Source organism: Magnolia sinica, chromosome 11 (assembly GCF_029962835.1).
Source record: "Magnolia sinica isolate HGM2019 chromosome 11, MsV1, whole genome shotgun sequence".
NCBI lineage: Eukaryota > Viridiplantae > Streptophyta > Magnoliopsida > Magnoliales > Magnoliaceae > Magnolia > Magnolia sinica.
In genome coordinates, this window is record NC_080583.1 from 47726734 (window position 1) to 47738948 (window position 12215).

At 39.9% G+C, this 12215-nt stretch overlaps 1 protein-coding gene across 2 annotated transcripts in view; it reads right to left on the reverse strand.

Annotated features, from left to right (window-relative positions):
• Positions 1-4699: 4699 nt before the first annotated feature.
• LOC131219095 (homeobox protein HOX1A-like) overlaps positions 4700-12215 on the reverse strand; it is a 36131-nt gene continuing 28615 nt past the window's right edge. For both annotated transcript variants that reach the window (XM_058214094.1, XM_058214095.1), the window contains exons 8-9: positions 6114-6203; positions 4700-5632 (exon numbers count right to left, since the gene is read on the reverse strand). In XM_058214094.1, coding sequence (XP_058070077.1) covers positions 5204-5632; positions 6114-6203 — 519 coding nt within the window. In that variant the 3' untranslated portion in view covers positions 4700-5203. The remainder of the gene's footprint in view (positions 5633-6113; positions 6204-12215) is intronic.

Below are 12215 nucleotides of genomic sequence, written 5' to 3' on the forward strand. Positions count from 1 at the left end.
TATACATAACGTGGGGCTCCCTGTGGGTGCACGGTGTGCAGTTAACACATACCACGATGGGTTTCCACCGTCCAGATAGCTGGACGGTGGATGGCATGGACGAAACGCATTCACCTAGTGGGTCCACACGTGTTGATCTAGTGGGCCACGCCTATCACAGAGAGAGAGAGAGAGAGAGAGAGAGAGAGAGAGACGGTGAGGAGGGGAGGGACCCCGCAACTATGGGCCCTCCCTCTATAATACATACATCAAGATGGGTCCCACATATGTGGGCCCTCAAATCACAAAATCAAATACTAAAAATCACCCACCTTTGATCTTCTCGGACTCCTCCTTCCACCGATGCGATTTAGAGCTCCAAAGGGTGGATTTTAACAGTTGAGATAGGCTTTAAAGGGTTGGATTGAGTGGTATGGAGTGGGCCACACAAAGCTCTCTCATGGAGCTTGCTTGGACGTGGGTTGCTCTCATGAAGCTTGGGAGAAAAATGAGAGAGAGAGAGAGAGAGAGAGAGAGAGGTGATGTGAGTGATGGAGTGATGGGGAGAGGGATGGGTGAAGTGATGGAAAGTTGACTTTTGGGGATGGGTAGTTGTACTTAGGGATGGGTGTGAGTGTTGGGAGTGATGTGATGTGTACTTGACATTTGATGTGATAGATTCTCTCGGGATTGCAACGCGCGGTGTTTTCCTGAAACTGAACGCGGGCCCACATCTCCTGGCCTGGGTATCACCTCGGCGCGAGAGACGCGACATCGGAACCGCAGCGACAGCTCGGTCGCTAAGGTACAAGTTTCAAGTCGAGCCGACTCACATATACGAGATGCGACTCAGGGTCACGCGCAAATGCCGATTACAGGTCACAGGTTGCAGGAATTCGACAGGAAGGATCGCGGGAGTGTACAGAACGGTACAGACTATGATACGGGCCTTACACCTATAACTTCAATTGCTAAGATCAATAGAGAGACTGTGAGCAGTCGTTTATAATTGAGAACTGAGCAGTTTGGCCGTCTATCCAACCACCTGTAAAAGAAATCAGGCAATTTGAAAAGTGGAGGGTCATCCTTCGAATGAATTCTTTTTTTCCTTTCCGCCAAAAGTCTTTTTCTCATCATGATACTAAAGATAAACTGATTCGCATAATGTGAAAGTAGGAACTAAATTATATTGATAAAATAAAAATAAAAACTTTTAAAAAATATTCCTCTATGATTTAGTGTTGGTGGCGTAGATGGTGAGGTCCTAGAACTATGGTCTTTCTTGGTCTAACGACTTGGGAATAGACATAGAGAATTATGCTACTAAAAGAAAAAAAGGAAAAAAAAAAAGAGGGGGGGGTAACTTGGGCATATATGAAGGGAATTATACTACTCTCAAGCTAAGTCTAAATGGATTGGATTACACTACTCCTAAGTTAAAACTAATCCAACATAGCAATGTAAATGGGTTGGATTACACTACTCTTAAGTTACGATAAATTAAGATAAGATAAGCAGCATTGCACCGTAGAGTTTTGTTGTATTAAGTGGGCTAAGGCCTGAAGCTCCTTGATTATGCTCCTATTTATAAAATTTTAAGGCGATAGCTAGAGAGAGAGAGAGAGAGAGAGAGAGAGAGAGAGAGAGAGATCTTCATAGTCACTTTTCACGTATGTCGATGTGGAAATAATCGTTAGGGCTTGTAGACAATTGTAATTTGTTATGCAATGCTACATGCTAGTTGTTTGTCGTGGGGTTGGCCATTGATTGCATGCATGTCCTGCTCCCACTACATGAACAAGAATTCTTCTTATAATGCCAAGTGTGAGTGATCATTAATTCTTTCTTTGGATGAACATGCGTAGTCCACCATAAAACTCGACCAACTTGGCATCATTGTTACGTAGCTCCTTAAGCAATTTCGGGCACAAGGCCTTCCATTCGATGTTATGGCGCATCAACTGAATCCATCAATGGCCGCAACTATATTTTAGTTGATGCTCATTTTCGGTAATAATACCATTGTGCAAATTAGTCCGCTACGCCATGTGAGAGAGATACGTAACACATTTCACATGGTTATAATCGAACTAACCCTTTTTCAACTAATCATAGCTTTTCGAATTCAAATCACATTGGCCATCAAGGCAGCTGAAAAAGAATCTTTCATTCTCTTAATGAGCTTTCACTGCCACGTGGCATCATCTGAATCACTAGATCTGATGAGTGGATCAGGCATAAACAACTATACAAGAAAACATGTAACAATGGTTGAAATTCATCAGCCAGTGGCTTAAAGCACATTAGCCATTATTTTGTAGGGTTTATCAGCCAAAGTGCTTTGATAAACTAAAGATGGCCCCAAATCTGATTTAAAAAGAAACGTTTGAAATTGTCGACCATGGGTTTGAAATAAATTTGCGATCCACACCGTGGAACCTATATGGCTTGGATCATCCACCAGTGGCCCCCACATTGCAATACACAGAAACGGTTCATATTAGTAGGCCGATGGCTTAAAATAGGTCCCCATTCCTTGTGGGGCCTCTAATCCCAGTGGTCTTCTCAAACAATGACATGCCCCTCCTAATTTCTCAAAATTGGTCAGCTAATGACTTAAAACAAGTTACCATCAACTACGTGAACTATTAATCCAGTGGCTGGGATCAACTAATAATGAGCCCTACATAGTATGGTTGAAATTTGGCATAATTTTGGGGGCCACGTGCTTGGATCAACCAACAATATGCTCTAGATGGTTGAAATTGGTGGACCAATGGCTTGAAACAAGTTTTTCATCCATTGGATGCGTACAAAACCTAATGGCTTGGATTAACTAATTAGAGGCCCCACAAGAAAGTACAAATAGTAATAATAATAATAATAATAATTTATTGGGTAATGAGAGTGTTAGTTGCAATGGCATCATCTCAATTCTTCTTGTAACATAAGATTACTAGTTTCCTTATATTATTAGATTTTTATTGTGTGTATTCACACGAGGAGACCACAATGAAAAATTATAGATCATATTACGTGTGTCAGGAGACAGCTGATCACGGTAGGCAGTATGCTCTTCTAAACTGTAGTTTTTCTTTTTTTTCTTCTTTTTTCTTTTTTCTTTTTTTTTTCTTTTTTCTTTTTTATGTATTGATATAGGATTGCTACTCCACCATCCTAATGGTCGAATCATCAATAACACCGCTGAAACATTCCCCATACATTTACAAATGTTTGGTACTAATTTATGCTTTTAAATGGACGGAGAACTGATTTTAAAAATAAAAATATTTATAACATTAATATTAGTTTAAATTATTTTTTAATGGCTAAATTACCAAGTCCATGTTGGTATTACCCAGGAACTCTTATCATGAGTTGGCCAAGATCAAGAGCGCCTCATGTTCATTAACCCAAAAATTCCTAACTTTTTATTGATTTAGTGTTGTAACACCCTGTTTTTTTTTACGCCCTTTTTTTGTTAAAAAAAAAAAAAAAAAAAAAAAAAAAAGGTTAAAAATACGAGAATATTTCCCAATCACCCCGTTACATCCCCACGGATATGAATATCCTTGGTTTGTTAAAATCTCTCCCCTTCTCCACTATAAAATCCCCTAACACCCGTCGAGAATCCTTATACATGGGTCTCAAAATCACTGTCTTCGGGTCTCAAAATCACTTAGGAAGCGTTTGAATTGTAAGTTACTTATGCATCAAGTAACTTATCTTAGTTTATACTTATTAAGCTTAAGTGATTAAATAACTTTTAAGTATAAAATAAAAATTAAAAAATTAAAAAAAAAAAATTATATATATAAAAAAAGAGTTACTTATAATTGATCTTTAAAAAATAAGTTACTCTCTACTGCTGTGAGTAGATAAAGTAACTTATTTGGTGGTATCCAAACAGACCCTTATTGTCTTTGTTTATCTATTCCCTCAATTTTATTTTATTTTCATTGAAATTTACACTTCTTCAGAGCAATTGGACGTGCAGGCATCCATTCGGGCCTCACATAAGGTCCTCATGGCCTACCATTCATTGCCCATCAACGCCATTCACTCCATCCATCATCGCTCTCCCTGCATTTAACTATTGGAGCATCGATCCACAAACACCAGTAAAGAGGTTCCTTATTTTTTGGTATTTTATATATTCTTTGAAAAACTCAAATTGTGGAACCTAAATACTCAAGACTTCAACAATTGGATGCATATGTTCCCATCGATTTGCTAATAAAATTCCTATTATGTTTCTTTGTTCATTGTAGACTTGTGAGCCTCGCTAAAGCCCTTTTGACATTTTAATTTCAATTTATAGCATTAAAGGTCGAGTTCCAAATCTTACCGTTTTCCCTAGACAGTTTTTAACATGCAAATTGACATATCAAAAGGTGCTAACAGTGATCAATGACATGCAAATTGCAACAAATTAAGAAATAATTTCATTATGGTCTATAAAAAAAAGATCAACAATCAAATCTCTAAGATATCCCAACATTGGAGACTTTTGGAGAATCCCTCATCTATATTAAGTCTCATTGTATTAATAAATTGAATTATTAAACCATGAGTTACATTTGTTCTCACTCGGTGCATTTGGATGCTACTCTCATCCTAATGTATTATGAATCAGGAAAACTTTTTAATATCCTAATTCATAAGTAGGAAGTTGAGGATTAAACGGCTTTTCCACAAATACATCAAGTCCACATGCAAATGTCTCAACATGTTCCGGATCATGTTAAAGAATGAGTATGCCAATAATGCTATCTTTACGTGCTGTTAAAGGTTACAAGAGCATGGCAAAAACTCACAGATGGCAAACAATACAAGCATGAGACCAAGTCCAAGAAAGCTTGTGAGACTGCACTTGCAGTTAAAAGCCCACCCATAATAATAATAATAATAATAATAATGTGGAGAGTCGAGATAGGGCCTCATTTGAATGATAGAACATTCATTTCAACAAAAATGTGCAGGCTGCAGGTCTGCTGCCTCTTTTAGCAGGAATCTGTGTTCGAACCATCCATGTCTCTTCCAGTTCCAGAATACCACTCCCAAGTAATGCTCAGGTAGCAACATCAAACAATCTGAGAGTGCAATGCTGGAATTCCCTACACAGGAAAATGGTGAGAACAACTGTGATTGGGTTATCATCAAGTCCTTCAATCAGAGTTCTAAACCAATGGCTCTTCTACTTCTAGTCTGGGTATCTTAAGGATTAGCGGTTTGGCCTTTTTTCCTGTGGCCGTTGAACTCCTGCTGAATCTCTTTCCTTACCCTTTGTCAGTTTCATGTTGGCCCTAGAGGCAACATCCGGAGCTCCATCACTTAACTTGTCCATTCTTCTCTTTCTCGACTCATGCTTTGCAGAATTCCAGTAGCTTCTACTAACCACCTGTTTCCTCCATTTCCTCTCCCCAACACCATGTTGAGTCACAGTAGGCTTCACAACGTCTGCCTTATTTGATCTCATCACTTCACTTCCATTGCTAGCAGAGTTAACGATAATTCCTCTGGACTCGGTATCCTTTCCATTGGTCTTGGAAATGACAGTGTCATTGTCCAGAGTCCTGTTTTCTGCTTTAGTCTCTTCTCTGTTTGATTTAAGGCGCAAACTTCTACGAGCATTCTCAAACCATTTTTTAACCTGCAAGTTTATGCAAATAACAATTAAGAAGCAAAAAGGGAAACTCATAAAATTTTTACTTAGTGAGTGGTAAATGCAAAGAGGAAAGAGGGATGCTACTTGCAGATGCAGAAATGCAAAGCCAAAAACAGGTATCCCACACATGCTGGCCTGTGAGATCCAGGTCATTCATTAGTAAGTCCCTAGATTGAATGTACCCCAGCCTAAAAATCATTACAGTCCATTGACTTGGTGGGTCGCACATGTAAATTGAATCTGGAATAACTGTCTATATTTTCATGCATCCATGGCCTAATTGAAGAGTGGACCAGCCCATTTTTGGGGCAAGGACACCTTTTTTTTCCACCATGGATCTCGCTCAACGAACAGTACAGCTCTCTTAAAATTGAGCATGTTGGCATGTGTAGGGCACTTGTGTTGGTGTTTGTAGATGCAAAAATCCAAGTAGCATATAGCATTCCTATAGAGCAAATGGGCAGACCTGCTGGACCGTGATTCCTAGTTCCTTCGACAAATTTTCTATTGTCACCCGGTCAGGATACTCATTTACCATCAAAGATTCAGAAAGTCTCTGCATAACAACTGAGCACGTCAGACTAAAGGATAACAATTCACATCGGGTTAAAACAGCTTAATGAATAACATCCTAAAAAGACATTTGACATGAGATAGCTCCATCGGTATCCCAGGGAATCCCGGGATCAATGGTGCGGTGAGGAATGATAAACGGCTCATTAATTTTCTCTGGGGCTACCAGCATTGACGTCTCTAATTTGGTGTGGAAATCATGGCCGTGCAATTGGTGTGAGCCCTTCCAATGAGCCTTTCACAGGATCCTTAATTGTCGAAGGTGTTCTATAAATGCTATTACTTGGGCATTCTGAGAGCATCCAGCTCCTTTGAAATTTTATTTCATTGTGAATGAGATTAAGTCCAAGTTACAAAACCCTGGAAAGGATATTGATTTTCATGGAATCCAACATCTTTGGAGAGAGAGAGAGAGAGAGAGAGAGAGAGAGAAGAAGAAAAAAACAGGTGGAATATGTTTTCATTTCCATAGGTTTGCTGAGGCAAATTGTTGAAATCAGTATCATGCAAAAAAAGGTGTTGCATGCATTTCCAAGGCAAGGCAACACACCAACTGCATGTTCTTGTTTTGGCTTCCTTTCCCAATGTTTTCCATGGAAAACAGCAATCCACAAGAAATAATAGAATTGTTGGAAACCACAGTTTTTCATTTCCAATGCCATTTTAACTTTTCATATTATCATTTTGGTTTCCACCAAACACAACCTTAGGGATATTAAAGGCAAGATAGTTCTCAATTGAACTCAACTTCTTGAAGGGAAGCCAATTCTCTAAACGGACCCCTTAGCTTGTCCAGAGGAAGCTAGTTCTCTTCTATTACTTTGATGAATTGCTTATTCTTATCCAGTAATTAACAAAATGAAGGTTGCTCTAATAAAAGATAAAGTGCTTGAAGGAAGTACTCATGATCATATCTAGCAAATCGGCAAATGGAAAAGTACAATACCGAAAAAGTTTTGAGTATCATTTGATGTAGGAACTGAATAATACAGATAAAAATTCAGCCATGAAAGTACAGAAATGCCAAAAAGTCGGAGACGGACTCATTTGGGTATAATACATACAGGACCAAAATTTCGGACACAAATATAAAATATGTATATATGCATGTATTGACATGAAGTTCGTCACTCACTAAAACAAATCCAGGCGCAGTGCCTGTTTAGATCCCCTCCAGTTGCTCTACACCTACAATCACCCGTTGTGCCTGCTCTGCGATAGGGCCCTTCAACATGCCCTTAGAGGAAAGCGCAGAGCTCCTAGCGCATGATTGTCAAGGCACAAATGCTAATGCTTAAGCACTAGGCGCTTAGCCTTTCTCAAGCGGGTGCCAATCTGCTCAGTTTCCAAGATTCCATGGAATTGAGTTCCTCCCACCTAGGGAGCACCCTCCTTACTAAGATTCCCCCACCATGGGGGCAACCCCAGCGGGCCAGATCATATGCTTCCAGATAAGCACCGCCTCCTATTACGACGCAAGACGATTTGCGGTAAATCGTCTCTAACATGCTCCGTCAAGAGCGTGAGCATGAGTCCAGGACCAAGTTCATCATTCGTACACCATATCCCCCTAAGGTCGATGTGTTGGCCCCCTCAACCAACTTCAAAAGGCCAAGCTTTCAAAAGTTTGATGAGACAACGCCACTTGAAGAACATCTCACAAATTCTTCATGACAATGGGGGACTTGGCCTACATCCTGTAGTAATACCTCAAACTCTTTGGTTCCTCTCTCATGGGAGAGGCCTTCAAATGGTATACCACATTGTTGCTAAAATCTATCCATACGAGGGACCAAACATAGGATACTTTCCTCGCTAACTTCTTTCTATTCGAGCAAGACGTGAGCCCAACTTGGCCATAAAACAAGCAACGACTTACATAAAAGTTATAGTGCCAAACACATTATGAGATTGTAACAACTGTTTTGGAAAATTTACCCACAACCACCGTTACTCCCCCCCAAGTTTTTCAGTTTTTTTGTTTTTTTTTTCAATAAAAAAGAGAGACCATAACAGTCGTCTTGACCTGTATCGTAAAGGTAACGGTGGTGGCCGTTATGGCCATCATTACCAGTCTTGACCAGAATCGTAAAGGTAACGATGGTGACCGTTATGGCCATCATTACCATTATGGAATACCTTGCCTATGGGTTAGCAGGCTTAATCACCACCATTACCATTATGGAATACCTTGCCTACGGGTTAGTAGGCTTAATCTTCTCAACCTTTCCAGGGTTGGCCACCTTGGCATTTAATGTCGAGCAGATTTTGCTGCAAGACACCACCCACGACATGATAGGTCTCGTCGTGAACAAAACAAGGCCTCTGCCTCAAACATTGTCGATAAGGGCAAGAAGTTTGTCAAGGTCAATGTTAGGCCAAAGATTGACGACAGAAAGGACAAAAGTTCATGTAATGCAAACAAAAGGCAAAGGCGTGATATGACCCAAAAGGAGTATGCATTCCCTATGTCAAACCCTATCTAGATATTTGAACAACTGGTTTTAGAAGTAAACATTACCTTACCACAATCTAGACGCCTAGGCCAATGAGACTAAGGATTCGAAGTTTTACCAACACCATTGGATCATTAGCCACAAGATGGTGGATTACTATATCCTTACGAACCCCATTCAAAAAATGGTCAATGACAGTCATATCACTATTGACAAAGAGAAGAAAAAAAAACATGCCTCTGCCAACTTTGTTTTCTACACACCTGCTTACCATGTGGTGACTCTTCCGCCTCCTCCCTTCACGGAGTCACCCATCACTCTCCCACTTAATACAGTTGAGCCAAAACAAGCCATTATCACTGCTGCCCGATGTCACAGATCTGTTGTGCACCTTAAACAGAATAAGAAGTAGATGGTTGACCTCCTGGAGTAAGGTCTACACTACCCCATCACCTTACGGGAGTACTACCTGGCCGGTCTGGTCGCACCAAAATCCGCAGGGCTGCCGCCAGACACTTCCCACAACAATGACGAGATGAGCAAAATATTTTGGGACAAGCTCCCTCTGCATATCGAGCCCATGCCAGTATGCAATTCATGGATGTTGTTGCACCCAAGAGTACAACCTTCATGATCTAGGAATGACGATGATGATGAGATCTTTTATAACAATATATTGCCAGTCGTCTAGCAATATTTGTCGCCCTATCAATTCATCATCCAACCCGACTAGTTCACCAACCTTCCAAAAGGCAATGACTAAGAGGAAGCCCTAGTTGGTTTTCTCAGTTTTTAGGCATAGAGTCACACGTACAACACTAGATCAATTACACAAAGGAATGTTGCAGTGATGAGTCATGACTCTCACCAACCCTTTAGATATTTCCACCAGTCTCTTAGAGTCCGGTCCCATGACTGGTATGATTCGAGCGCTTTCAAAGGAATCCATACATGGAAGGAACTGATGGATCTCTTCCAATCTTCCTACTGCACTTCTTTCTACCCAGCGCTTTTCCTCCATCCAGGAACTCCTTCATTGGAATAAGTTCCCCGACAAGTGCCCTTACCGGTACGTCCTGAAGTGGAGTGTTGCTCTCACATTGCCAACGCATAGAGAGCAACCCAAACATGAATAAAGAGAGACACACGAATGAAGAGGTACTTCCCCTTCTTAGCAGCTCCTAATCAAGCCATGGCTTGGTATCTTTCCAAGCCAACACAAACCTTTAATCCTGGCAGATCTGTAGAAGGAATTTGTCTACGCTTCCACTACGATGGCATTATGATCAAGGTATCCCGTATCAGTATCGGTTGGCATAACAGTGCCCTCCGATACCGATACGGATACAGGGGTGTAACGGTGATACGGGGGCGTAACAGCCTGTAATGGTGCAATTTTTTATTTTTTTTGCCAAAAAATATGAAAAAATATGGATTAAATCCGGAATATTCTAAGCATTCCAAATGTGCATTCATTTATAAATTGAAACATGTTTATGGTGGTATAACGGTCCACTCTTTGGTGAGAAGTTGTATCGGACTGTCTGATTAATTTTTTAACCAGGTAACCTGAATTTGACTACAAAATTCATATATTTAATTTTCTAAATTTCTCATTTATATACTTAACAACTTGATATCATTTCTCCTAATAGTTCTTTAAAAAAATGAAATTAAATTCGAGTAGATGGCGTTGCCAATTTGGAGCTGACTTGGAGGACCAATCTATGCTCCAAATCAGCCTCAAATTCATGCAATTTATTGTCATTATCCCACTTATGAATTGGTGGACATTTATTGGATAGTGAATCATGAAAAAAAAATAAAAAAAAAATCAAAAGGCCTTATTTTAAAAAATAAAAGTCCACAAATTAACAATTAAAACTATTCAAACAATTTGATTTTGGCATTGTGAGTTAGCAATTGCAGTCCATAATTTAATTGGTAAATTTTAAGTTAATATGTCTCGTGTACAATTTTTTAAGGGACCGAATTAGGCAGGACTCAGATTGTGAAGTGTAGCACACGTGTCAAAGTTTTTTTAGGCCCCGCCCATGATGAATGTGTTATATCCACACCGTCCATCCATTTTGCCAAATAATTTCAGGGCATGAGCCCAAAAATGAGGCACATTCAAAGCTTAGGTGGACTGCACCATAAGAAACAACAATAATTAAACGTCAACCATTAAAAATTTATTGGGGGCTACAAAAGTTTTAAATCAAGCTAACATGTGTGATTTCCCTTCATCCACGTCAATGTGGCCCAATTAACAGGTTAGATGAAAAATAAACATTAAAGTAGACCCTAAGAAATTTTTAATGGTGAGCATTCTATAACCACTGTTTCCTATGGTGTGGTCCACCTGAGATTTGGATCTTACTAATTTTTTGGATCATGACTTAAAATGATATGGCAAAATGGATGGACGGCTTGGATAAAATATATACATTATGGTGGGGCCACGCGGCACGTGTACAAAACGTGCTGCGTAACTCCAGAGAGTCTGCCTGGTGTACCTGTGTGTTTTAACGTCAGTAAGTCCTATGGGTCTGATCATGAGGTATGTGTTATATCTAAACTGTCCATTCATTTGACGAGATCGTCTTAAGGCTTGACATGAAAAATAATACAGATCTAATTATCAAGTGGACCACACTGCAAAAAGCAGTGGGGGATTGAACGTCTACCATTGAAACCCTTTTTGGGATCACAGAACTTTTGGATCAATATGAAATTTGTTTTTCCTCTTCATTCGGGTCTTTTTGACCTTATGAACAGATTGGATGGAAAATAAATGTTATGGTGGGCCTACGAATTGTTTAACGGTGAAAACCATCATCTCCGCTGCTATTTTTGGTGTGGTCCAGACGATCTTTGGATACGATTCATTTTTTGGGTAATACTCTAAAATGATATTTAAAAATAGATGAACGGTGTAGATATAATAAATACATCACTGTGGAGTGCATGTAACTTTCATCTCCTTTGAACCGTTCGTACAACTTGGAGCTCGAGGAGTGTCAGCACTTGTCTTAGCGTGACACGTACCTGCAGCAGCTAGCTAGTGTGGTGTACGCCTGCAAATAAAAATAAAAATAAAAAATAAAAAGGGAGAGAGAGGGAAACCGAAAAGAAAAAAGAGGGAAAGAAGAGAGACGAAAAAAGAGGGAAAGAGGGAAAGAACAGAGAGAGAGAGAGAGAGAGAGAGAGAGAGAGAGAGAGAGAAGAAGAAGAAGAAGAAGAAGAAGAAGGTTGTAGCTGCCCGAGAAGAAGAAGAAGAGGAAGAAGAAGAAGAAAGAGAAGAAGAAAAAGAAGAAGAAAAGAAAGGGAAAAAGGTAAGTTTCTTTCTTTCTTTCTTTTTTTTTTTTTTCAAGTCCCGTAACAGCCGTTATAGGTCCGTAACGGCCGTTAGGGCCCGTAACAGCCCCATAACAGCCGTTACGGTTACAGAATTCCGTAACGGCCATTTCGACCCCGTGTCGCGTAACGGTGTCGGTCGTTACCGTTACGTATCGGTCGATACAGCCGTATCGTAA